The sequence below is a fragment of the Pinus tabuliformis genome, chromosome X, assembly GCF_031772625.1.
Source record: "Pinus tabuliformis cultivar Carrire ecotype Pingquan chromosome X, CPIR1, whole genome shotgun sequence".
Taxonomy (NCBI): Eukaryota; Viridiplantae; Streptophyta; class Pinopsida; order Pinales; family Pinaceae; genus Pinus; species Pinus tabuliformis.
The window spans coordinates 1,721,885,532-1,721,913,520 of NC_142308.1; the positions used below are offsets into that span (position 1 = coordinate 1,721,885,532).

The 27,989-nt window shown below is 38.8% G+C and overlaps 1 protein-coding gene across 1 annotated transcript in view; it reads right to left on the reverse strand.

Annotated features, from left to right (window-relative positions):
• Positions 1-359: 359 nt before the first annotated feature.
• Positions 360-27,989, reverse strand: part of LOC149146651 (oligomeric golgi complex subunit) — a 118,458-nt gene continuing 90,828 nt past the window's right edge. Inside the window, exons 6-11 of the mRNA XM_089448948.1 lie at positions 12,677-12,800; positions 12,390-12,536; positions 12,032-12,295; positions 11,649-11,933; positions 8,788-8,946; positions 360-1,297 (exon numbers count right to left, since the gene is read on the reverse strand). Coding sequence (XP_089305074.1) covers positions 758-1,297; positions 8,788-8,946; positions 11,649-11,933; positions 12,032-12,295; positions 12,390-12,536; positions 12,677-12,800 — 1,519 coding nt within the window. The 3' untranslated portion in view covers positions 360-757. The remainder of the gene's footprint in view (positions 1,298-8,787; positions 8,947-11,648; positions 11,934-12,031; positions 12,296-12,389; positions 12,537-12,676; positions 12,801-27,989) is intronic.

Consider the following 27,989-nt stretch of genomic DNA (forward strand, 5'->3'; position numbering starts at 1 on the left):
TAAAAAGCGATTTTTTTAAAGGTTGCTAAATCATAATGTTACAACTTGCTAGCATTGTATAAAAAAACACATTCTAAATGTCATATGCCAAGAGAGAACTAAGTCTGAATACTGTATTTTTGCGGGGAAAAAAATAGTATTCAATCAGCACAGAGATGTTATCCGAATACAGAGGAGAATATTTCATAAAATTGGATTGTTTAATAAAAATTAAACTGATATATTTCACATCTTTTAATCTCTCCTCAAAGCAAAGCTTCCATCATGGAACCCCACTTTCTAGAGAATGGGCAATGAAATATTACAAAATTATGAGATGAATAACGTAAGTATCTCTCGCCTATTTTTCATAGTGAACATCTGAACTAGAACTCGAGGATTATAAGATAGCCATCCATTTCTATTGTCAAGAACTCTAAGAAAAGCTTTCTACGCACTGATGGTCGCTTAGTAAACATGGTAACAAGGCATCATTATGAACAGCCATATTCCACATTTTTTCACGTCTTGAAATTTTACAATGCCTCAAAGCAACATTGAGAGCCATCGATCTAACATGTTTTATAAAATAATTATTCATCAAAGAAACTCCTGGCTTGATTTCCACAGCACCATGAGATGCACTGAAAATACACAAATTACTTTGAGACTGCCCTCCCAAACTTCGTCTCGATCCTATTCACCTATTCATTATAAAGATAACGTAGACAACGTCATTTTCCTTTCTTTTAGAGAGCAAGTCACAGAAACAGTTTACCTAAATACCTAAGATAGTTCTTATCTGATCAGGGGAATGCCTCAGCACAGTCCTTGGCTCCGGATATCCATTCTCAGGATCAAGGACTGCATTATACACAAGCTCGTAGGATTCCGCAAGCACCCTTGAAAGTCGGCTGCAAACCTCAGTACGCAATTGAGGAACCTGCAGTTGCTGAAATTCTGGAAGGGCACCCTCACTGCCAGCTACAAGCCCAAAGAAAATTTTCAAGGACTCTGCAACTGAGGATAGTGACATCTCTTCCACTTCTGCCAGTGGCTTGCTTAAATCAGATTCCTCCTTCAAGACAATTTCAGACTGTGAATGCTTTTTTAAGTGATTCCGTATGTGAGAAACCTTATTTTGCATTCCACACCTTTCGAGAATGAATTCAACTTCTCTGTCCACAAGAGTATTAATGTGCATTTCAATAGCTACACTAAGCCCTCTTACAAATGTTGCGGCAACCTCGTGTCCCATCAGTGGTTGTTGAATAGCTGACAAACAATTGATAAGGAAAATTTTACGCAAAGATTCAACCTGCAACAGAATACCAATTTAGATACTAAAACCAGAAACAAGCTACTATCACTTATCATGACTATGCTCTTTGTAATCCACACACCCAAAAGTGACCCCCAAAATAAATAAATAACTCCCTCTAATCATACAGCAACTAGAAGAGACCTTCCCCTGTAATTGCAAATTGTCAAACAGTTAATTTTGATGCACATTGCCCACTGAAACGTGTCAGATAGACAAGACAAAATATAAACAATGAGGAGTATGGGAATGGTGGATACAGAAAATATTGAACAATTAAAGCATGTTCGGCAAACTCTGAAGGAACAAATTATAACAGTTCTGAGCTGGAAAGGTGTATCTGGAGAAACATTTGAAGGGATGGCCATCAAAGCAAGTAGAATGGATCATAATAAAATGTATGGGTTTTAAGTTGTAACAGAAAACAAGAAAGCCTCACAGATGAAACAAGCCTCTCATTTCTGTAAAACTGTACAGGTTCTAAAGGCAGATGCAAATATATAAACATATGTGGCCAATAAAGTTCATCATAGACAATCAAAGTCGAGATTTAGGTTGTTACAAATAGAGAAGATTACTGAATGGTTAAGTTGTTATTAAGTACAAAAAGAACAGGATCTGTATACGATATAAGCAGAGGAGACACAAGGTATCAATTAATGCTTCAGGCTGAAGCTGAAGGGAAGAAAACAGCCCAAATCTCATACGCAGTGGAAACAATGATACAGGAGAATTTGAATTTCCACCAAGGACTTGAACGTACATTTTCACCTTCACCTTTGGATACCATCACAAGTTACTAGAAGTGCACCAAAACAACCTACTAGAGCAATGTGTACTTGGGAACTGTGACAACAAGATGTAGCACCCACAAGGTGTAAAGTCCCAATCACCAAGGTTTTAGTTTTGTCCAACTCAAGAAGGCTACCCACTGTCACCTGAATAGCTCTTCCTCTCTCTTTAGGATGGCTCTTCTCCAACACAAGGCTATGGAGTGGAGGTCCTAGATGATGTTAGAAGTGGAAGGCTTAAACAAAACAAATAGTTGCAAGAATGGTGAAAATATGAATGGTTTGAGAACAATAAGTATGATAGAAACCCTGGGACTAGTGCCTACCAAATCTTGGGAAAAATAGAGTCAAGGAACAACACTCTAGAGAGCGTTCTTTTATGAATAATTGAGGAAAGGTTTGCAAATAGGATGCCACAATGAGCCTTAAAAATGCTGGAAATAACTGCATAAATAAATCCTTAGAGCTCTATTGGTGCCACTCTTGAACAAGTTGATGAAGGTGCTGCTCTAAAATGATATATTAATTACAACCACCACTTGTGCTGCTCTACAATGATATATTAATTAATACATGCAGAAATACAACAGCAGAAGGAAATAAAAGGGAGAACCTCCTCACGTTATTCCTATCCAAATGGCAAATATTCTATTTCATGGCCTCTTTAATACATGCAAGAGGTTCCGACAATTATCCAACAACATAAAAAGCATGCAAAAATTTAAGCCTCGCAATGGTAAAATGATATCGTGAATCTTACAATGGAGATAGAACTTATCTTTCTTGAACCTTACAATGGAGAGAACTTCCCTTTATAACGGAGAGAGAGCTTCCCCAAATGTCCCAACCACAATTCAAATGGAGAGAGAGGTTCTCTTTATAGAGTGAGTCTCTTCTCTCATGCAATTAAATATCATTACCCTTCTAACTCCACGACAAGCCAAATGAATAGTAAAATAATGTAGTAGTTATATCTCTCCTCAATCCATGGTTGACCAAATCAAGGCATGCAGAAACTAACCTCTCCAATCCAACTCACCCCATCTAAAGATAGAGTAGTATACAACAAATAATGTTCATGAAGGGGTATACCACCAAAAGTAAGCACCAAACCAAGTCAAATGACAAGTGTCCACATGAAATGCACCCTCCAAGAATGCATACATGCAAGATATAATAAAATAATTCTCCACATGAGAGGATGTGCTCCAAGGTCCACCTAGGAGAACTCGCCAAGTGCACCCAACAGTATGCATGAGAGAATAAACAATATAATAATCCTCCTAGGAGATGCTCCACAACAACCTCCTCCAAAAAGTGCAAGAGGCCCACAAGATGAATGCAACCAATCCACATATGAATCCCAAGGCAACCAACTCCATGGAGGACTGTGCAAGGTGCCAAATAGATGGAGCACTTCACAATGAAAGATGTGGTCAACCCAAAAATAGCAAGTGAAATATTCTCCAAATGTACACCATCCAAGACAAACATCAAAAATAGCAAGTAGAAACTTCCCCATGTACATCTTGTAATAATAATCTCCAAAAATAGAAAGGAGACCATGAAAAGTGCATGCAAAAGCCTCATGTGTGGCCATCCAAATATGCCAAATACCTTCCAGTAAATGCCCTCCATAACCACCTCAAATATAATAATATACATGCCAAGTCAAAGAGGTGAGGACACTATCCAAGAAGAGGTGCCAAGTGTATATGAAATACCCATGCAATAAAGATGAGAGAGTACCTAGGAGAGGTGCACCCTAAATGACTATACCATATAACTATCTCAACCACCCAACAAATAATATAATATACTCCAATGAAGTGTGCCATGGGAGAATATGCCAAGAATCATTAAACCTCATCAATAAACCAATAAAATATTCCTCCATATGCAATGTCATAAAGATTTCCAACCAATCCAAGAGAGTGTGCCCTAAAGAAGTGTACTGAAACAAATAAAATAATGCATGCCTTGAAAACTATGCCCAAGAAGGGAGCATGCCACTAGAAAGATTCAATTGACTCTAACTAATCCCTTCATGTGTGAAAAGGAAGATTGATAGAGACAAAATATATTGCTCTAAGGCATGAAAAATATATAATAAAATAGTAATTATGAATGTGTTAATATTACAATGAGGGCTCGGCTTAAACATGGCCTAAGGTGCTTGTTTGAAAATTCGTGACCTTTTTTAGTCATATCCTTCATAATTATTATTATTATTATTATTTATATATATAATTTTATTATTTTTTAGCTTAATTATTATTTATTTTATATATAGCATTGCCTTCCCCCTAAGAAATGCTTTGTCCTCGAAGCATAGGTAACAAAGGATGTTGTTGACAAAAATTCTTTATCTCCCAAGATACATCTTCTTCCAGTAGGTTCTTCCACTAAATGAGATATTCTTTAACTACTCAAAGCATAATTTCTTTTCTCTGGTAGCAATGATACCTTCTTATTCTAAAATGGTCTTCCCTTCATCATCTAAACAAAGGAGTGTTCTCTGTGAAGTTTGGTGTCTTCCCAACAATCTCTTGAGGCAAGATACATGGAAAACATTTTGAATGTGGCTTTTATCGAGTAGATCCAAGCGATATGCTACTTCGTTGATCTTTTTGTCAATCCGATATGGTCCATAAAACTTCGGGGCCAACTTGTTCTTTCCATGTTTCAAGGATAGGTATTTGTAAGGTTGAAGCCTGACAAATACCCAATCTCCAAACTCAAATTCTCTCTCCAACTTATGTTGGTTGGCTTGCTACTTCATACAATTTAATGCAATACTTTTCTTTAAGCTTCTAAAGGACCTATTACCCACCAAAAGTGGGTAACCCATTAGAGATTTTTTTTCTCCCCATTGGTCAGCCAACCAACCAACAGCTCTATGATGATACACAGATAGCTTCACTTCAGAATTCTCCACTCACACTCCGGTCAATGCTCTCTCCCATCTATCTTGTTTCTTGAAGGAAGGTGGGTCATCTATCAAAACATACACTACCATTTCAGAAATCATGTGCTTTCATTTAATGTTTTGAGGCATACTAATATGATTCACAGGCCAAACTGGATGATTGACCGCCCTTGATTGTACCCCTATTCCTATGCTTCATCGGGAAGGCTATCCTTTGCCCCTAGTCCAATGTGACCTCCCCTGAGAACCTTCCTTCGTGAGGGGTCCTAATAGGAGGCATTGATTGATATAATTTAGCCTTCCTTCATGAGGGGCACTTGCCACCTTCCATGTTTCCCTTATTATCAACATCCATTCTTTGGGTTGATTATCATTAGCCATTGGGATTGGCACCTTATATCCTCATCTCTGAGTCAAGGCTAGGAAATTTGTTGTAAGAGGTAGATAAAAGCAGATGAAGACACGGATAAAGAAAATGTAAAACGCAAAAGATGGCTAGCACATAAAAAGATGGCTAGGACATAAAAAGCACGTGGGAAATGCCTAGCATGAGCTTTACCCTGTCATTAGCCATCACCCAACTCCTTACCATTTCATGCTCTATCTAAATAAAGGAATTCGTGAATGTCCCAACCCCGCTGATCGATAAACTGCTACATTTTTATGGGGCGTTGAAAAAGCATAAAGCAAGTTGGGTCTCCTAAGTGATGTAAGAAAGAAAGATAAATCATTAAAGTAAAAGGCTCACCAAAGGGGGTGGAAAAAGCATGTCGGGGATAGGGGTAACTCATGCTTCCATGATTGCTCCCTCTTCCCATTATAGCACATAAAGATGTTGGACCTAGATCAACTAGTACCATGGCTATGGACATCTTCTTTGAAGTATTGCCCCTTTCCACTGTTGAGAAATCAATGTGTTTGTATATTAGGTAGATTTCTCTTTTATGATAATTGCTTGTGAATGTTTGTTGGATTCTTATTATTTTATTATGTTCTTTTTCATCAAACAATTATCAAAAACATAAACATGAAGATCACAAGAGACAATAAACACAAGATAGGCTTCAAGCCAGGGCAAACCCCACAAGGGGGAAACCCAAACCAACATCTCTTCTTATAGAATCAAATCAAAGTGAGACATTCAAAACACAAGGCCAAGATCAAGACCTTCACAAGTGCCCCAAGTCATCCCTCCATTCTCTATCAAGTTTTATCCTCAATGTGATCAACTTCATCTGTCACAAACTTTTCTTTCTCATAGAGCTACTCATCTTTCATGTAGATGTTTTATCCTCAATGTGATCAACTTCATCTGTCACAAACTTTTCTTTCTCATAGAGATACTCATCTTTCATGTAGCTTGTATTACACACACCTTATAGTCCTCTTGAAGCTCGCATATTACAGTCATTACAGTCCTTCTTGAGTTTCCCATATCATCTCAAAAATAGTTTCAGTGACCTGCATTATTATCACAAAAATCCAGCCTCAGGAGCAGGGTTGCGAGGGAGCAGCTTATTTGTCCATCTAGAGGGCCGAATTGGACCTGTGGAGGATAAATTGACTTTTTGATACAAGATAAAAATAATTTTCTTTTTTCTTACAAGGAGTCCAAATAGGACTTTGACTCAATTACAAATACTTGACTCAAAAAACCCTATGAGCATGAGAACATGCCTTGACTAATAATTATTTTTCTTATTTTGCTTTTACAAAATACATTTTGATATAAGTATAATAACAATTATGAAGACCGAACCTATTTACATTTTCAAAACTCCCTCCTAACTAGGGAGGATTCATAATTACACAATTGGTAAAAGGATACTCTCAAATTGAAATATTCTCATAAGAAGAGTCGGATTGATAAGTCATCATCAAGCATCAACATCATAACTAGCATTGTCAATCTCAAAAATAGCAAGACCTTGACTGATAAGCTCTAACTTTCCACTAGATTAGAGCACAATGCTAGGACGCATACATTTGAACACCATCACTGTTGGGAAAAGTAACTATGTTCGGTCTTCAATAATGTACTTGAGTCATTATGTAATGTACTTGTCAAAAGAATAAAGAAAAGAATTTCATTATTGTAACAATGACTTATTACAGCATGGGTTTCATGCTTGGGTCATCATTATATTAGTCAATGTCCCCATTGTGGACTCCTAGGATTAATATTGAGTTCATAGAGTCATTGTACATTCGCAGATACCCTTCTTGGGCTTTCGGATCATGTAAAAAGATTTTGTATCAAGTCAAATACGAATTATGTGTCCTCCCCATCATGTCAGCCTAAGGAGATCAAGTCAGCATAAGGACTCCCATTCGACCCACAAGAAGCCTATATATTGTAGGAGGTCAAAGTCATTTGGAGCAATCACTCTCAAGCAAGTTCGATATCTCAAGAAGAGCTGGTGAAGTGCGAAGTTTGTTGCTGGGAGGACAAAAGAAGTGTGAGTTTGGGGGAGTCTCTAGAGAAGAGGAAAATCGAACTTTTGGTGCCTCTCTCTCTGTTTCATGGTCTGGGTTGGGAGATCGAAGTCTCCTAAGATTTCATTGTTGTCGTAAGCTGCATGTTGTCGGAAGTTGCGGAAGTTGCTTTCTAGTTGAAGTTTCTGTAAGGGGTCGAAGATCTTGGAGACTGACATGGTGTGGAGGGAAAATCTGGTCCTAGTCTAAGGTAAAGAGTCTCAAAGAATATATTGAAAGGAAGAATTATCTAGACTGGGTTTTCCCCTCGAGGTGGGTTTTGCCCTGGCATGTGCCTATATCTTGTGTCTCTTGTTTTGTGATCTTCATGTATGTATAATTGTCTGATGAAAGATAAGATAATAAAGAAGTAAAAGAAGCCAACACACTCGCAAGTAATTATCAAGAAAGGGGAATCAAACCCTAATATAATATCCTTGATTTTCCAACAATCACCACAGCCTCTCAAGGCACATAACCCTTCTGGATGTTCACCAACTATGTCCTACTCCTTCTAGGACTATTCTTATCTTGGATTCCCAATCCTCAAAGAATATCAGTCCTCTTCGACTACTCTTATCTTGGATAACCTGCCCTATCCTCAAAGAGTATCAGTCCTCGAGACTACTTCCTATCTCAGATTCCCAATCCTCAAGGAGTATCGGTCCGAGATGCTTATCCAATCCTCCATTCTCCTTACCAATGCCTTCACTAGACTTACGGTTGTTAATCCTGGCCTGGTGCATGACAATTATATGCTTTTCCTAAGTCTAATTTAGGCTAAGTTACAAATGCAATTTTCTCACACTAGAGCAAGTGCCTAAGGAGACTTTGGATGACTTTTGCCCACTTAGGCCTGTACAGAAGTACCTGCCCAGGCTACAATCATCAACAAATAATCCTGTAAACAAGCTATTGAAAGTGGTTTCTCTTCACCACTTGTTATATAATGATTTCTTTAGGTATTGGCTTTCTAGAATTGAAAGCAACTGATTCCAGCCGACATATTACCAAGAAATTATGAAAGTGAGAGGAAGTAGTTCAACAAAGCACTTCAAAAAAAAAAAAATGTTACCACTTGGTGATTGGTTAATAATGAGATTAATTCACGTATATCTGGGTAATGTAGTGAAAAACTCAAGCAATAATCTAGAACAGAAGCTAGAGTACAAATAAATATAAACCAACTTGAACATTGCAAAGTCAAGATATGGAAATCTTTTAAAACATGCTATTCTCTATTCTGAAAAGAGGCAAGAAAAATGGGGATATGGAAAAAATTTAAAATACACCTGTGATGAAGGTGCTGCAACATTGTTGCTCAGTATATCCTCCATAGATGATGATGGCCTCTTCCCTAACTTATGACCTGAATCAAAGCCAGTGCTGTTTCTGCGGTACGACTGCGATAGGCCTTTGGATTTATAAGCCTCTGCAGCTTGGTCACACATCTGCCCAAATCCATTATAGTAGTAGTTTAGTTTTTCATAGCCTGAAAATTGATCCTTACCTCCCATCCTGACCAGATAATATCTAATGTACATAAAATGGAAGCAGTTGCAAGACAGATACACAAAATACTCATATGGTCTCAATTTACCACTTCAACAACCATCAGCAACTAAATAACTACCTCGCCTAAACAAATTAAAGCTTAACCCTCTTTATTACCAATTGACCATGTTACTGTTTTCACCAAGATTATTCCATTACATCAATATCCCCCCAAAAAAATGTAGACAGTATACTTTCAAAAACATCAGTGTCATATAAAAAGCTATATTGGAAATCACTGAAATATGCAGCAAGTAGAGGACAAGTGATGTGTTAATGCAAAAAGAATATACAAATTATTTAATCAAATTTGAAACCTTAGAATAAAAACCTTTGCACAAAGTTCCATGTGATTAAAATGGTATAATAATCTTACAGCAGTAACTTATAAGCGAAACTGAATTGTGGCTTTCCCAAACAATATACTCAATACAACAACAGCATTGCATTCCATGCAAATAAATCAAACTGGAATGTCAGAACACACTTTTGAATTAATCTACAAATGTATGACACTGTCTTAAACAAAATGTAATAGAAAAAAGTCTGAAAGATTTAAATAAGTGTTAGAGAAACCAGCTCAAGCTTTGGCACTCTTGGCTTGGTAGGACTCTTATTGTTGGACAACGAAATTTACATTGGCTTGTTAGGACACTTATAGCTAGACAACAAAAACTTACCAGGTGGACCTTCTATCAATTTTTACGATGGCCACAATTGAGAATAGCTTAGGAACAATTAGTATGGCAATAAATTGACAGTTCAAGATGTTGCCATTAAACATGACACATATAAAATTTAAGACACGCATCTCAGAAAATATCAGAATTATAACCAAGAAAACAACATGGATAATAGAAGAAATCTCAATAACTGAAGCATTCAAGGTAGCCAACTGCACAACCATATATATTTACTAATCCAGTTGGTTCAAATTGCAGTTATTTATTGACAAGTTTCATAATGGCCATTTATTTAGAAGCTTAACAACAGCCAAATATTTTCAACTTCAATCACTACATTCTGGCTTCCTATTCCAAAAAGTGTGTACTGAAGGTAATGGATGAAATGAAGTGTGAATACTTCTCAACCATATTGACAAAGTATCATAAAATAGATAATAAATCGCCTACTAACCTCTATAACACACCGCCTATGTAAAATTTTATTCTCTGATTCCAACATTTCCACTGCTAGAAATGACTTTTCTAATGGTTTTCATGCTATTCATTCAGTTAACAAAAAGTACAGCACTAGAAATGGACTGACAGCGCCCCAGTTGACGGAGAACCATGATAATCCTAATCTTCAATAGCAAACCACATTCTAACAGACAAGTTGACAACACATAGTTGACTAGCAGCAAACCCAAACAAACATGCACCCAAAGGAGGTAACCCAAAAGATAGATGTGAAGGCCAACCCAAAAACATAAAATACATTGCTACAGTGGACATCAGGTTGCTTGAGGCTCCCATGGTCCCTGTCTGATCCCCGTCATTTGCCATGAAGTTGCCAGTTAAAAGTATACTCAAGTTTCAAACGTTTTCTCATGCAATCCAACAAGAGATGGATAGATGCTTTTCCCACCACTAATCCTATCATTCTCTCTCTATGACACCCATAGTCTTGCATGTACCACAATTTGTTGTCAGCGTAACTCCAACACCATCCCTGTGGCAGAGATGATGACACATGCATCTATGATGGAACTACAAAAGGGAATTGCATCTTTTGTCTGTGAAAAAGCATTTTGACATATTAAGTCTTGGAACAGATTCTGGTCCTTGGCACATTTCAAGAAGACACGCAACATTAGTTAACACGAAGAATTAAATCTTGCAAGCATTTCAATAGCCAATCATCCCAGTTAGAGTTCTGGAGCTCATCTAATGCAAGTGACGTGCTAACGAACCACTGAATAACTTCAACAAGCACCTCTACAATTCTTTTGACAATTGCCGGGTTATGATTCCAGAAAAATAGTGTATGAAATGACTTGTACAGGCATTTTCACAATCCTTGTGCATTCCTCTCATGAACACACACCCACGGATCTATTAAGAAGCATAGGTATATATCACAAAATGTGTCAATCTCACTTTAAGCACAGACACTACCCTCTTCATATGTCAGTAAGCCTTACGAAAAGAACATATTGACCTTTCAGTTTCAACTGCACCTTAATCAGAAAGGAATGACATTTTTCTATTGCCATTGCAAATTAGAGCACTTAGGGAATGACTACCTGCTCAATCAATTGGCATCAATCTCCTCTACTCCATTAACACAGTTCCAACCAAGAACCAAGACCCCAGATAGCTATTGTTCCTCTCCTTTCAGTCACAACCCCAAGTTATCCCTAAGGTATACAAAGGAGAACTGTCCTATGCTATTGATACATCCTCACCAGTAAATAGACAAACGAAAAATACCACCCCATCACATGCTTCTCGTTCCTCTTCTTTCAGTCACAACCCCAAATTTTCCCTAAGGTATCAAAAAGAGAATTGTCATACACTATTGCTACTTGCTTTGCTATAAAGAGACAATGATATCTTATTTCTAGGAGTAAATAAGTAACCATAGAATGATGTACCTGTATAATCGGGTTCAACAAAGCAGATACAACAGGCTCAAAATCAGGCTTCTTTCCTGATGCTGGAACCAGCATACTGTTATAAGTATCGATCAATTCAAGGCAGACTGAGACTCCTTCCCCTACAGCTGGTGGTGGAGAGAGATCAACAGCGACTAAAGAAGGGTATCTCAATAGCTTGTCACCTCGAGTCTTCAGGATGTCAAAAAAAGTTCGCTGTGCAGCATCTTTAACATGAAAAAGTGTAACAGAGAGAGCTGTTTCTTCCCCCAACAAGTCTGAAATCTGCAAGTCTAGGGAGAAAGACATGAGAACTTTTAAGTCTCTATTGACGCCCTCACATTCAATCAATCAGCCAAACAAGAAAGTGTAACATTACTCACCGTGTAGCTGTAGAACTCTAAAATATTGCTCAATTTAAATGCCAACAAAAGGCTAGGCTGAGACTGCAAAACTTGCTCCACTCTTACTTTGAATGGACGGCAAACCCCTTCGAAAATACGATCCAGAATAAAAGACATGCCCATTTCTGGCTTGACATAATCTCCATCTAAGTCTCTTGAAAAACGCCGAGCAGTGGGTCCAATATTGATGGTCGCATCTGGGCTAAAAAGAGCGAGTACAAGCTCTCTCTCAGATGCCAAAGCCTTCCATTGGAAATCACCATTAACTATTAGCAACACAAGAATATAAAAATACAATATAAAAAAGCAACATCAGTGATGAGTTAAATTCGTTCACCTGGTGAAGCCAACCTAACATGTCACCAACATATCGTAAAGGATCATGGGCATGCACTTCTATAGGTCTTGGCATTCCACCAGGACCTCCACGAGTAAGAGCACTAATGAAGCGCCTGAACAATGCATTGTGTCGAGTATTTGCAACCTGGGTCCAAATATATTATCATTTTGCAGAGCAGACAAAATGCGTAAATTTCAATATGCATTTAAGGGGGAAAATGTTTAAACGTTTTTATGGATGATACACTCTCTGTACTGAATCGTTATGGCTTGGATTTTGCTCACCTCTTCTGCACAATACTTGAAGAGGACAGGCCTTTCCTTTAAGCACCGAGCTGCTGTCTTCAACAAATCACTTACTTCAGGGGTATCATTATCACCCAGGTTCCGACATTCAGCTTGTACCCATCTGCAATGCAAAAAGGAAAATGAGCTATACTTTGTATGATCTAAAGCAACCAGAAAAATGGTATAAAAATGATGTAAATAATCTCCAAGTCAAACAGAAGATCTCTCCCTTGTATCCACATCCCATCTTTGGGTTGGTTGCTATCTGTCACCAGTATTAGTTCCTTGTTTTCCTCGTCGTTCAGTAGAGGCCTGGAAACTTAGCCCTAAGAGGTTGATGCAGCAAAAAGAAAAGAAAAAGCATGTGCCATAATACTAAAATGCAAAAGATTGGCAGGGATAAATGAAAGTGTGTGGACAAAAGCCCAGCCTAAGCTCTACCTCCCTCATTAGCCCTCGCCCAATTCCTAGCTACCAATCAAAACCAGTTGAACCAGCCAGTCTGGTTGTCTTAGGCCCTAACCGATTTGACCAGTGGCACAAATCTAGAAAAGGTTGGTTCCATACCAAACCGACCTTTTTTAACTAAACTAAACAGTTGCGTACATTGCAATTAAATACCCTCGGAACACTTTTTTTTAAACAATAAATTATGGGCAGGGCAGTGTAATATTCAACCCTAGGGCCCTAGTAATGGTAATGTTAAATTCTTAAAGTAAAAGGATGAAAATGAAAGATAAAGGAGAATGTCACTAGATAAAGAAGAATGTAAATGAAAGTTAGTTAAAGGCGAATGTCAGTAGATAAAGAAGAATGTAAATGAAAGTTAGATAAAGGAGAATGTCACTTTTACTTGAATTTTTAACACTACTATTAACAATGATTGAGTCATTCCAACCTCATTGGATTTCACATGGAGAAAATGGAATTTTAGATCCCATTCATAATCCAGCAAACTTAACAATTTTCAAGATTTCTGAATTGGACAGATTGCAACGTTCCCATTGGATTCTGTCATGTATAAGGGTTTGGAACTAGCATTTAATCAAGAGCACCAAGCCAAACCCTCTATATACGTCGATGTTGGGGGCATTGATTGTTGGACTCCTCTATCATGGCCCGTAAAAATGTTCCAATCACTCAAATAAAATATTAATTTGACATGTTCAGCTTCTCCTATCTGATGAGAATCCCGATAAAGGCAATGATTTTGATAACACAGGCAATGATGATTTTGATAGCGTGACTTTTTTGGACTCTAGAGGCCGTCAATAGCCTCTTTGTTGATGTATTTTTGGTTCAAAGATGGATTGCACTCGGTGCTATTTTAGTTGTATGCACCCTTGCTATATATATGAGAAACTTCGTATATTTGTGTATAATAGTTCGGATTCATATGGATGCATATGAATGTATATATGTTTTTTCCAAAATTTGTATATTTATGTATTTTTTGGTCAGCCGATTTTTCTCCTATTTTTTCCCAATTCTAGTCCAATTTCCGGTTTTGGTGTCGATCGGTTTGATGATTGGATTAGTTTTGATAATGTTGATCTAAATAAAAGGAATTTTGATTATCCTATACCTAATGAGTAATGAAAAGCTTCAACTTTAAGATGTCAATTATGAATTAGTAAAAGGTTGCAACTCAAGCTATATCTACATAGAACAAGGCGTAGAAGAGGGGCGGTAAGAATATGGGCTGAGGAAAGGGGTAACTCAGGTCCCACGATTGCTCCATGTTCACATCATAAAGCTCATGGATGTTGGAATTTCATAATTGGTACAAAGACTATGGTATCCTCCATGAAGTAAACCCCTACCATGTCATTAATCACTTGCACTTGCTAATTGACAAGTCAACCAAGGAATTGTTCCTCCCTACAGGGTTGGAAGCAATGTTGCAAGAACCCCACCCCCCCCCCCCCCGTTCAAAAAGGCAGATTCACGTCTCATGCAATCGAAATCGAGGTTTCGCACTTTTTTCACGATTCTTGGTAAATCAAAACAACGATGTGAGGAGAGCTTGGAGTAAAGAAGGGTTGTTATCTACAATATCCAAAGAGGTAAGTGCCAACCCCAATTAACTCCCTCATTTTCTTGTCATTCTTATTTGTATTTTTTCTCCTCCCTCCCCTACTCTTTCCCATTCTTTCTTCTTGCTCATTTTATTGCAGGTTGTCCATCTAGATTCTAAAATGGTGTTCTTTTAAATTATCATTCCACTTTTGGTTTTCATGGTGTTGGTGGAGAGTAGGCATAGAAGGGAAGAAGTGAAAAAAGAGGATTGTGGTCACACTCAATGACCCAATTTATGATGAGGAAGGATTTGAAGAGGAGGGGGGATGACAAGGGCACTAGAATGCAAGGGGAAAAGGTTATATTGACACCCTTGTGGAATTATGTGACAAAACATGAGGGGGGAAAAGGTGGTTGAACCTTCAAGTTTTTGTGCCCCCATGATTGTCATGGTGGAAAACCTTATAGTGGTTCATATGTGTGAGGAGGCATCTTTGTGGGGTAATGGGCAATGATGACGAAAATGGTCCCATAGGGATTTCAATTTGTCGTAATGTTTGAATAGAACAAAGGAGAAAATACATCCAAATAGAGGAGGTTGCACAAAAGTTCAGCAAGAATCAAGTGCAACCTCTAGATTTGGTGGCCCGTCTCCTCATGGTGCTTCTAGAACATTTGAATCTAGAATAACAACAGTGGATTTCCTCGATATTCGTGGGAGGGATGATGTGGATGCAAAAGTGGTCCAATTTCTTTGTGCTTGTCGTATACCATTCAATGTGCTTCACTCTCCCTACTGGCATGATTTGTTTAAGGTCATCAATGAAGCCCCAAAAGGATACAAGAACCCCAACAATGAGAAAGCTAGAACTTTGTTATTAGACCGAGAAAAAGTAAAGGTTCAAAGAGCTTTGACACGATTTACAGATGAGTGGGCAGATTATGGGGTATCCATTATATCAGATGGTTGGACAAATGTTAGAAATCAACATTTCTTAAATTTTCTTGGTGTTTCTGCTAGCGGGGTAGTGTTTCTTGCAAGTCATGACTCCATTGTTGTATCTTCTCAAAACATTGTAAATCTCCTATTGAGAACAAACAATGATGTTGGTCCTAATAATGTGGTTCAAGTGATCACTGATAATGCAACAAATTGTAAGGGAATAGGAAAAATCATTGAGCCGTCTCATCCACTCATCTTTTGGTCCGGGTGCTTGGTGCACACATTGAACCTTTTGATGCATGATATTGTGAAGCATAAAGAAATTGGATAGATTAATCAGCTATACAAGAGTGGGAAGAAACTCATTAAATATGTCACAGGGCATACAAGGGTCAATTGCTTTTATGGCACTTACTCCAAGTTGCAATTGCTTAAAATTTCAAAAACTAGATTTGCAAGCTATTACCTCACCTTTAGGCGCCTATTGAAGGTGAGACAAGCTTTAACTTCTATGATGACATGTAATTCATGGGATGAGATGAGCATTGATACAAATGGTGCTCATATAGTCAAGGACACTATTCTTAACAGTTACTTTTGGTCACAAGTTAAATATGTTTTGCAATTCATCGAACCAATTTATTACATGATCAAGTTTGCAAATTCAGATCGACCAATAATTGGGGAAGTGTATGAGCAGGTGGACAGCATGATGGGGCAAATTAATGACATTGTTTACCCTAGAGATATCACCTTGTACGATTATATTCATACATAGGTGGGAAAACGATGGGAAATGCTATGAATTCCATTACATGCCTTAACATATGTTCTTACACCTAAATACTATCATCCATCATGGCTTTCAACACCAGCACCTGGTGGGGGGACCAAGATAAAACCACACCAAGATCCAAAGGTTCTAGCTGGTTATACGAAAGCATTGGATAAATTAGTCCCTGATGAGGAAGAGTGTGACATGATACAGGAACAATTGAGCAATTATATCCTTGGCATTGGTGCATTTGGGACCAATCATGCAATTAGAGATCGTGGGAATTTGTCTTCTCTTGAGTGGTGGAATATGCATGGAGGTGCTACTCCACATCTACAATGTTGGCAATATGAGTGTTATAACAGGTGGTAAGCACCTCTTCTACAAAGACCTCTTGGAGCACCTATAGTTTCATCCATAATGTTAAAAGAAACAGGTTAAATGTAAATCAAGAAAAGAGCTTGGTTCATGTTCATTACAACTTATGATTGTTGTCCCATTACTGTGAGGAGGAAAAGAATAATAATGACCTTAAGATTTGGGAGAAAAATCTAGAGGACGCCAGTTTGGAGGTTTTTGTGTTGCATTTAGAGCGATTGGAGGATGTTCTTATCCAAGATGATGATGATCGATATGAGAAGGCACCCCCATCAGGTACCACGATCCCCATGTTCCATTCTTCAACAACAGCAACAGGGGCTTCATCTTCAGTTCCACAACTTCCACAGCCACCATCTTCTTCATTACCACCACGTCGAGGCTCATTTAGTACCACGTCGAGGCTCATTTAGTGGTCATGGTGTAGATTGGTGGGATTAGTAGATACATTCATAGTTCACTACTTTTGTCATAGTCAAAGTCTAGACTTTAGTGTTGTGAATTTGAATTTTTCAGTCCTCCTAGTTCAATGTGTAATTGGTGGTGGCCAAGTGGCCTATTTTGTAAACATTATTGTTCGGTCCTGACTCATGTTGACAATTTCTCACTTATTAGATAAGTTATTTGAAAGTTTTATGATCTTATATTCTAAATGTCTACTTTTATATGCTTAAAATTTTGATACTTTGTACATTTCTACCTTCTATTATTTGTGATATGCTTAAAATTTTGATCTATGTTTGTAATTGCTAGAATCTAGATGGTTGATGCTCAAACAATTAATCAATGATGTACAATGGATGCCATATTTATCTTGATTTATGTACAAATATGCATGTTTTCGTATATTCTACAACTAATTTGGTATTTTGGATGTTTTTCTTGAATATATATATATATGTTTTTCTTCCAAAGATTTTTGGAAAATCATGCTTTTGACTCTTCGCTTCCAAAAAATGTCCCTGCTTTGTGCAACACTAGTTGGAAGCACCTAATAGGGCCTTATGATAAGCCTCCCATATCTAAGCATGGTTGATTACAAATCATAAGCTAGTGAGGCATTTGAAGAAGATGCTTGTGTGTAAGTACTTTGATGCATTTTACATTAAATATAGCCCACTTTGACACACTTAGTGTCCTTGCACCTATCATGTTGATCTCACTTGATTCCATGAGTATGTTTTAGATGCTTGCTCCCAAGTACAACTACCATCCCTTGAGGGATTGTATGATGCTTCTTCAACGCCTCAACGAGGACATCCAATCCCATTTGATGACTAGTTTAGGAACTAGAACCAGGTTGTTGACCACTTGTTAAGGAGCGTTAACCTTCGGATTTATTCAACACAGTTGATGATACTCTCCTCTCCATCCAAAACCTGAAATACTACAAAACTAAGACAAGATGTTGCCTAGAGAGATGATGCACCCCAAAGACCATAGGATGCCCCCACGCTAGCATTGCACCTTCTTGATTGGCATTGCTCTATTTCTAAGATGATTTGATCATCATGATGACTAGACATCCCTCTAAGGGATATGGTACATTGCTCAACATGATGATGTCATGCCCTAGCTCCATCATGTCCCTTTAATGTGGCTTGGATTGATGGCATGGGCCTATTTGATGATGACGCTTTATGGAGGAAACCTTTGCTTGTGATTCAACATCTTTTGAGGAGGGTATGTGGCTTTGGAGCAAGGAGCACCTTCTTGAGTTATGCATGGCTTGTTTTGATGAAAGATACACTTTTAGATGATGACATCATCATTGAAGACAAATTTTATCACAAGTGTGGCCTAGTTGACGCTTCTTTTTTTATGTTTTATCATTGATACAGTTATCTTTGGGGGTCTCCTTGTGACCTACCCAACTTGTAATCACATTCTATATTATTTTTAGGGATTTTAGTCTAAATTTAAGCATAATTCAACTTGTTTCCCTCATGTAAATAGAGGGAGGTCAAATTGTTCTTGAATCATTGTCACACCCACACTTGAGTGTGCACACTAGCTTGTCTCTTTTCTCTTGGTTGCTATGGAGCATTAAATGAGCAAATTGTCTTGGGGATGATATTATGATTGGATGGATTTTTTCCTTGGATGACGAATGGTGATCTTTTGGTGATTTTGTGCAAATTTATTGTAAGTATCTTCTTCCATCTTGTATTTCTTGTAGAATTAGGGTTTCACTTAAATTTACACCAAAGTGTTGAATCTTTTATTGTTAAAAATGTAGTGATAAAGGTCTTTTGGCTTGTGCCTTAGCCAATGAAGACCTCGAATTTGTCCTCAAGAGTTAAACTTTCGTTAGGATGAGTTATTTCCAGTTTACTATAATAATCATCAAGTTTGCATGTGTAGAGTTGAAGCTTCAGTTAAGTGGAGTGTTCATCAGTTTGACTACAAAATGTGGTGGCAATTGCAAGTTCAGTTAGAGTGAGTTAGTCTTCAATCTTTATTGAAGGAACAACAAGTTACGAACTGCAGCGTTGATTGGAGAGGGAAAGAGTGTTACTCTTAGTTAACTCGTCAACCGAAACTCGAGTTCTAAATTTGAACTGTGTCTCCTTGCATGCTCGAAATGGGCCTATAAAGACGAAGGACGAAGGCAGAAGGAAATTAATAAGTTTCGTGCACGACTCAAAAGTTTGTGATATCTTTGACTATGGAGACCACAAAATTGAGAGTTTGTGTCCTAAGAAATAGGAGATCACAAGTGTGCAAGGGTTTAGGAGATTTAACTCCGTGTGCTATAACTCTTCATAGAGCATATCATTTTGAGATTTTCCACGTACCTCCTTATATATGTAATTATGAATACCTCCCTAGTTAAGAGGGAGTGTTGAAAAATATAACTAGTGTCGGTCTTCATAATTGTATTTGAATCATGATGTAATGCATTTATCAAAAGAAAGAAAAAAAACTTTTATTGTAAAAGAAATTGACTTATTAAAGCATGTCTTTCATGCTTGAGTCAATGGTTAATAGGTCAGAGCCTCCATTGTAGGCTTCTATGGTTTGTGTCAAGAGTCATTGTCCTTGTCCTTATGTAAAGGACCCTTGTTGGGCTTTATCAGTCAAGAGAGAAATTTATTTCGATGTAAAATAAATTTATTTTGATGTAAAATAGGTCTTCTAGGCCTCCACCAAGTCGGCCTCAAAGAAGTACAAGTCGACCTCATCAAAGGAATTCGACCTCATGGAAGCAGTATAAATAGAGGGAGCCTGATTCATTTGGAGACACACTGAAGTTTGATCTACAGTAGGTGGAAGCAATAAAAGACTGTGAAATTCAAGGAAGGAGGAAAACCTAGCGAAGGAGAAGGAAGCCTTTGTCAAGCAAAAGAAGCCAAATTTTCTCTCTTTGTCTCACATGTGCGAAGGAGCTGAAGTTGCATTAGGGCTGAAGTTGCAGACTTGAATGGCCCAGAATTCTGAAGCAATCAGGCCGAAATTTTGTCTTTGATGCAATATTGATGCAGAATTGATGCATTATTGTTGCAGTTGATCTTTGATGTTTGGAAGGACAGTTTGAGGGCTGACTTGGTGGAGGACGAAGGTCATTTGGTCTGGTCTAAGTTCTTGGTCTATCTCAATTTGAATTTGCTAGTGGAAGAGTTTGACTGGGTTTTCCCCTATAGAGGGATTTTATCCCTGGCTAAGTGCCTGCATCTGGTATCGTTGATCCTCATGTTTTGATTTGATAATTGTTTGATGAAAAAAAGATAAAAGAAGAACATAAAGAGAAATTAAGCATACTACAAGAATATTACAAGTAATTATTAATATAAGAAAATCTTTCTACCTTTCTGATTTTCTAACATGTCTCATCTTCGCCTACCTTTCTCAACGTTTCGACCAAGCTACCTTTCGCATAGCCTGTCGTAACCCTATCGGTCGCCGTGTTTATTCCATGTCAACCCTATATATTCTAATTTCCCATAATTTCCTTTAGCTTTTCAAAACATGAGGCAGAAAAGTGTTTTGAAAAGCTAAAGGAAATTATGTCTAATGCACCTATATTAGCAACTCCAAACTTTTCAAAGACATTTGTAATTAAATGTGATGCTTCAAGTTTTGGAATTGTGGCAGTGTTGATGCAAGATGGTCATCCAGTCGCATTTGAAAGCAGGAAGCTCAACAAGCGAGAATGTCTCAAGTCTACTTACAACAAGGAAATGTTGGTTGTTATGCATGCATTAGCCAAGTGGAGGCAATATCTCTTGGGAAGTAAATTCTTAATACGAACAAACCATAATAGTCTTCAGTGCATCCTCCAACAGAAAACACTTTCTAAAGAACAACAAAAATGAATTGAAAAAATTACCACCTTCGATATGGATATATTACATAAGAAAGGGAAAGACAACATAGTAGCAGATGCTTTTTACAGGAAAGATGAAGAATCGTCATTACTTGCAATTTTGGTTGTAGTTCCAAAATGGCTTAATGAAATTCGAAGTGAGTATGCCAAAGATCCAGAAACAAGTGCTATAATTAATAACCCTCCTTAGAATTCAAAATGTGAATGGGAAAACGATATTTTGTGGTACAAGGGAAGAATTTACCTAAGCCCAAATTCCAAATTTAAATCCAAAGTTCTCAAGGAGTCCAATGATTCACTGTCAGCAGGATATGTAGGTTTCTTTAAAACCTACTATAATGCACGCTAATCATTTTTTTTGGAAAGGAATGCATAATGAAATTCAAAGATATCTAGCCAAGTGTGATCAATGCTAGAGAAATAAGAATGAAAACATTATGACACACGGTCTGCTCCATCCCTTAAATATTCCAAATCAAAAGTGGGAAGAAATATCAATGGATTTTATCAAAGGGTTACCCGTGTCGGATGGCAAAGACAAATTTCTTGTAGTAGTCGACAAACTCACCAAGTATGCAAATTCAGAGGAATGAAGAAATCGGACTCAACAAAACAAATCGTTGAGATATTTTGCAAGAATGTCTACAAACTTTTGGGTTTCCCAAAGTCATTGTTAGCAATAGAGACACCAATTTCAAAGGCAATTTCTAGAAGGAATTTTTCAACCATATAGGAACTTACCTCAACATGAGTTCAGCGTACCATCCTCAAACAGACAGTCAAACAGTAGTAGTCAATAAATATTTAGAAGCCTACCTACATTGTTATGCAACAGAAAAACAAAATAAGTGGGCTCAATGGTTACATCTCGCTGAATGGTGGTACAATTCCACTTACCACACTTCAGTGAAAATGACTCCATTTCAAGCTCTATACAATTATGAACCTCCTAAATGGAAGGACATTGCCATTATCAAGACAAAAGTTCCAACAGTTAAAGGTCAATTAGAAGAAACCCAAAAAGTCTTCCAAGCACTAAAGGAAAATCTAAATATTGCAAAAAATCGTATGAAGCTGTAGACTGACCGAAACATAACAGAAAAAGAATTTGAAGTTGGGGAATAGGTATTTTTTAAACTTCAGCCTTATAAGCAATTGTCCTTAAAACAGAAAGTAAAAAACAAATTGGCACCGAAGTTCTATGGACCGCACTAGATTAATAAAAAGATCAGCCAAGTAGCATAAAACTTAAGCCTTGGTATCAGAGCCAGGTTTCGATCCTGGGACCTGTGGGTTATGGGACATAGAGATATTAGCATGCACAAGAGACATGCATATGATAGCTACATATGCATGCATCGCCTGCACTGCACTAGTATATATATTAGTTAATATTAAAAAAATGTATGTATTTAGGTAACGAATTAACTATTGAAATGAATACCTAACTTACAAGAATATAGTACGGTATATGATATACGTACCACCACCATAATACATATATAATTCTACTATATATAGTTAAAGGAAAGTATGTATATATATTTATATATATATATATATATATTAAATAGTGAATGTAATAAAGAGAATAATATATATAAAACCATAATACTATGAAAATAATTTGATTTAAATAGAGGGCTCTAAAATGTTCAATTTGCAGAAGAAATTAAGACTTACTAAAGATAAGATAAAAGAGTGGAATAGAACAGTTTTTGGGGATATTTTCAAGGAAAAAACCTTTATAGAAAATAAGTTGGAACAAATTCACAGAGAATGGGCAGCTGGACAAAGCAGTGAGGAATCCATCGAACAGGAAAAAACTCTAACTCAACAGTGGCACAGTCGATGTCGGCAGGAAGAAATCCTATGGAGGCAAAAATCAAGGATTCAGTGGCTAAAGGAGGGAGAGCAGAATACTAAATTTTTTCACAGATCTGCTCTAGATTACAGAAGTTCAAACAAAATTCTTGAGATGAGAAATGAAAATGGGGAGTCAGTTAAGAACCACCATGACATATCAGAGTTCCTCTCAGCTCATTTCAGATCCATAGCACAGGAACCACAGTTAAACAGAGGAGAAGCCATCAGGGAACTTTTAAAAGCCATTCCTAAAGCTGTAACCTCTGAGCAAAACTGGGCCCTTAATAGGGAAATCACATTGGAAGAGGTAGAGGAAGCTGTAAGAAGCATGCCAAACGATAAAGCCCCTGGGCCGGACGGGTTCACAATAAATTTTTACAAGGCTTGCTAGCATATTGTGAAGCAGGATATTTGGGAGGTTGTAGAGGACTCCAGGCGTTCTGGAACCATACTCAAATCCATAAACTCGACCTTCATAGCGCTAATTTCAAAGGTAGAGGAAGCTAATACCCCTGAAAAGTTCAGACCTATCGCTTTCTGCAATGCCATCTATAAAATAATATCAAAGGTTATTGCCAATAGGCTGAAGCCCATTCTCCCGGGCATCATCTCTGAAGAGCAATCGGGTTATGTAGAGGGAAGGCAGATATTAGACAATATTATCCTTGCACAAGAGATGATCCACACTCTCCATTCAAGGAAAAAAGCAGGGATGCTAATGCAACTGGATTTATCAAAAGCTTATGACAAGGTGAGCTGGAAATACCTCGAAGCAATTTTGGATGCTTTCGGTTTCAATAGGCATTGGGTTAACTGGATTCTGGCCCTCATCAAATCCTCGAGATTCTCGATCTTAGTCAATGGAGCCCCCTCTGAACCATTCTCACCTTCGCGAGGAATAAGACAGGGCGATCCTTTATCCCTTTTTCTATTCGTTATCCTCATGGAGGGTCTCAGCAGAATGATAGCCAAGAAGAAAGCTGAAGGGGCAATTAAGGGTCTTCAACCAATCCTATCTATTCCGGCTACTACCCATCAGCAGTTCGTGGAAGACACTATGTTACACGGCAGCCCCACAGTGAAAGAGGGCTTGGCATTCAAGGAAATCTTAGATCTCTTTAGCAGAGCCTCAGGAATGGAAATCAACTTCTCCAAATCTATGATCTTCTTCTTCAACACTCATCATGCTATTCAAGCTCACCTTTCTCAACTTCTAGGCTTCCGGATAGGCAGTTTACCTTCGAGATATTTAGGAGCTCCCCTTACTCTGCGGCCTTGGCAGAAAGTGCACTGGGAAAAGATCATAGCCAATATGGAAAACAGATGCAAACACTGGACACACAGGGCGCTTAACTTTGCAGGAAGATTAATCCTCACCAAGGTTGTGTTACAGTCTATACCGCAGTACTTATTATCCATGCTACCGGCCCCCAAAGGGATTCTTCAACAAATCAGAGCGACACAGAGATCCTTTTTATGGAGTGGGAATGGGAACAAGAGAAAGTGGGCATTAGTAGCCTGGAACAAATTATGCAAGCCGAAATATGTGGGGGGACTAAATCTAGTGGATCCGGCGGTTGTCAACATAACCTGTGGAGCTAAGTTATGGTGGAGATGGATTAAAGAGCCCAATTTGCCATGGGCCAGACATTGGAAACACAAGTACATCCCTAACTGCAATCAGCAAGATCTCATAAGATTGCAGGAGGTTCCAGAGGGCTCGCCCATATGGAATCTGGCAAGACTAAACCGCAGCCTAGTGCAGGAAAATAGCTTCTGGGAAATACGCAATGGCAGGCTAGCCCTGTTTTGGGAAGATGCATGGCAACAATTCCCCAAATTAGACACCCCAGAGTTAGCACATCTCAAACAGATCAGCCAGCACGAAGGCAGAAGCAGAGTCTGCCATTACTGGGACCTGAGCAGCAGAGATGCAAACTGGAGAGAATGGATACATCTCAACGCTGATAACAACATTGAGGGAAATGAAAGCATAAGACAACTCAACAGTCAGATTCTTAAGAGAAGGATAAGGAAAACAGAGGAAGAGGATCAGCTCAGATGGGGTATGACAGGAAATGGAAATTTCTCATTAAAAGAAGCGAGGGAGCTGCTAGTAAAGGCAGAACAGGAGGACGCAACGCCCTGGTGCAACAAAGTGTGGGACAGTTTATTTTGGCCGAAAATTAAGACTTTCTTATGGTTACTAATGCGGAACAAAACCCTGACATGGGACAAGCTGCGCAGGAAAGGGTTCGAAGGGCCTTCCAGATGCCCGATGTGTTCAGGTGAAGAAGAAACTATAAACCACCTATTTAATTCGTGTGATTGGGCAAACCATCTATGGAACTGGATGGAGGGAATTCTACGGAAATCAAACCGAGATCGAGAGTCCATCCAAAACACGATTTTAAATTGGCAAAACAATTTCTCCAAAAACCAGAGAGTCAATAACATCTGGAAAGCCATGCCAGGCTTTGTATTGTGGACAATATGGAAAGAGCGCAACAGGAGGGTATTTCAGGATGAACACAGAAATATTGAGCATTCAAAAGTAACTATTCTTACAAATATTAAACAATTGATTCAGATAAAGTGCAAGACAGATCCCAACGAAAAGCCTTCGGCTCGAGACTTACATATCTTGAAGTGCTTTCAACTGGAAATCAACCATAGCATCACGACGCCAAGACACCAGCAACAACCAAACTCGGAGGCCGATAGATGGAATTGTCCGCCAGAGGGAGGTTTGAAGCTGAATTTTGATGGTGCCTCCAGAGGCAACCCCGGGATAGCTGGCATTGGAGGTGTTATTAGAGACCAGGAAGGAGAAATTGTGCATATTTACTGCAGAGAGTTGGGGGAAGGCACGAACAATGAGATGGAGTTCGCGGCGTTAGAACAAGGGTTGAGAATTCTAAGGAATCTACCGACAGGCAATGCAGTGGTAGAAGGTGACTCGTCCCTGGTTATTTCGGTCGCAAAGAAAATTCAGGGAGGCACTCAGGCAAGCAAAGCCACGAGACACTGGAGGCTAGCCAAGGTGACGGAGAACATTGCACAGTTAATCGGCGAAATGAAAGGATTAGTCTTTCAATCGGTCAGGCGTAAGGCAAATGGGCTAGTTGATTACTTGGCAAACTACAGTATTGACAACCAAGACAGGGGATGGGACAGCTGTTGGCAACAAGTGGATTGTCCTCGCCTTAAGGAGAGATGCTTACAGCTGGCAAGAGAGGACGTGGGTAATTTAAACCGGGCTTAACCGGAAAACGGCAGACTATATCGGTCCCTCAAAATGAAATACTCGGGAGACGATATGAGTGGCGAAGGTTGGCACAGGTCGAAAGGACAAGCCAGGCAAATGCATTTATGGCAACAGAGGGTGCACAGAGATCACATCTTCAAGTTGATATTTCGAAGGGACTACTGCAGCTGCCCCCTCAGCAGGATCGACATTTGGCACGAATACATTCATCAAGGTATGAGCAACATTTATTTGTATATCAGGAGACATCACGCAGCATTCACGGCCACCCACAGGAACTATGATAACAGTACTCCCACGACGTTTCGGGAGGTGAGGTTTAGCGTGGGAAACCTCAAGGCGAAAAACTATTTAACAAACAGTTGGAGCAACGTTTCATTCACTCCTTCTAAGGGCATTACTTTGGGTTACAATTGTTCTCGAGTCCGAGCTGCTATTCAAGCGACAGGTAACAGGGACGACATGGATACTGGGAATTGTCGGAGCATCAATGCAAACCAGGAGCTCCGGGCTGCAAGGAGCGTGTATGAAACACGAACGACTACAAGAAACAAACGAAGAATTGCTGAGATGGAGGCTGCGGTAAAGGAGGAGGAACAGTCGCGCGATGAGGAGGACATCGCAAGGGAGGTAGATTGGTTGATGGACCCAGGCACTGCATCTAGGCGTGCTACTCAATTCGTGTGCACACAAGTAGAAAGCTGGCGGATCAAGACCCTCTTGGCGAAAGCTCTGGATTCCAAGGATGAAGGGAACTCTCAAGGGGAAAACCATATCTCTGAAGCCCAACTAAAAAGTCTGATTGAGATTTGCGGAGCGTTGGACAACAAGATTTCGGCTGTGCATGATGTGGCGGAAACTGTCAATAAGAAATTAACTCTGCTTATTAGACTTCTCCGGCAGACGTTGAGTCCGGATCCCCCGAGCTCTGATAGCAAGCAGCAAGAACCGCCGAAGGAAATTCACAACTACCGATCCCTGCAGAAAAGAGTGGACAAGCACGTCCTGGAACAGGGTTTGGACACTGTTAGTAGGATCGGGATACCGCCGCAGTAAATCGGGAATGTATGTGCCATCTCTTTGGTTTTGTCTGTTGTCTGTTTCGGTGGACCTCTTGAACTGTAATTTTGTCTTATCCTGAAAGTGTGCTAGTTACAACGATGCAGTTCAAGAATTGTCTGTGGTATAGATATGCGTAGTAGATAAAGGGCTAGGCCACCCTGCGTGGTGAGCGGTTAGCATTTTGAACTATCATAGTTTCTTGTTGTCTTAGGGCTGATGTCTTGTGTCTATTGACCTGTCTGCCTCAGGTCTCGATCTGCAACAGCAGATTTTTTGTACTATATTTTGTTTCATAATATATCTGACTTACACAAAAAAAAATTGATTTAAATAAAAGCGAAACCTAACATTATGATAAAGGAGATATTGTATAAATAAGATTGCATGGTCAGCAAATTGGAAAGGGCGAAGGCAGTGACCGACTCTACAACTTATAATGATAAAGAAAAGGGAAGCGGTGGAGGAGTTTCGGAGGGCATAAAAGGAGGAAGGGTATTGTAGAAAGGGGGGATTCTAGCAGGGAAAACAGAGGGAGGCAGAGGAGGAACTAATAAGAGGAAGATACAGAGATTAATGGAGATTGAGCAGTTGTTCTTGAGACTTTTGGGCACGGGGGCCAAAATACTTCGAATTTGAAGTATTTTGGGGCTGGGTACTGAGACTGTACCTAGC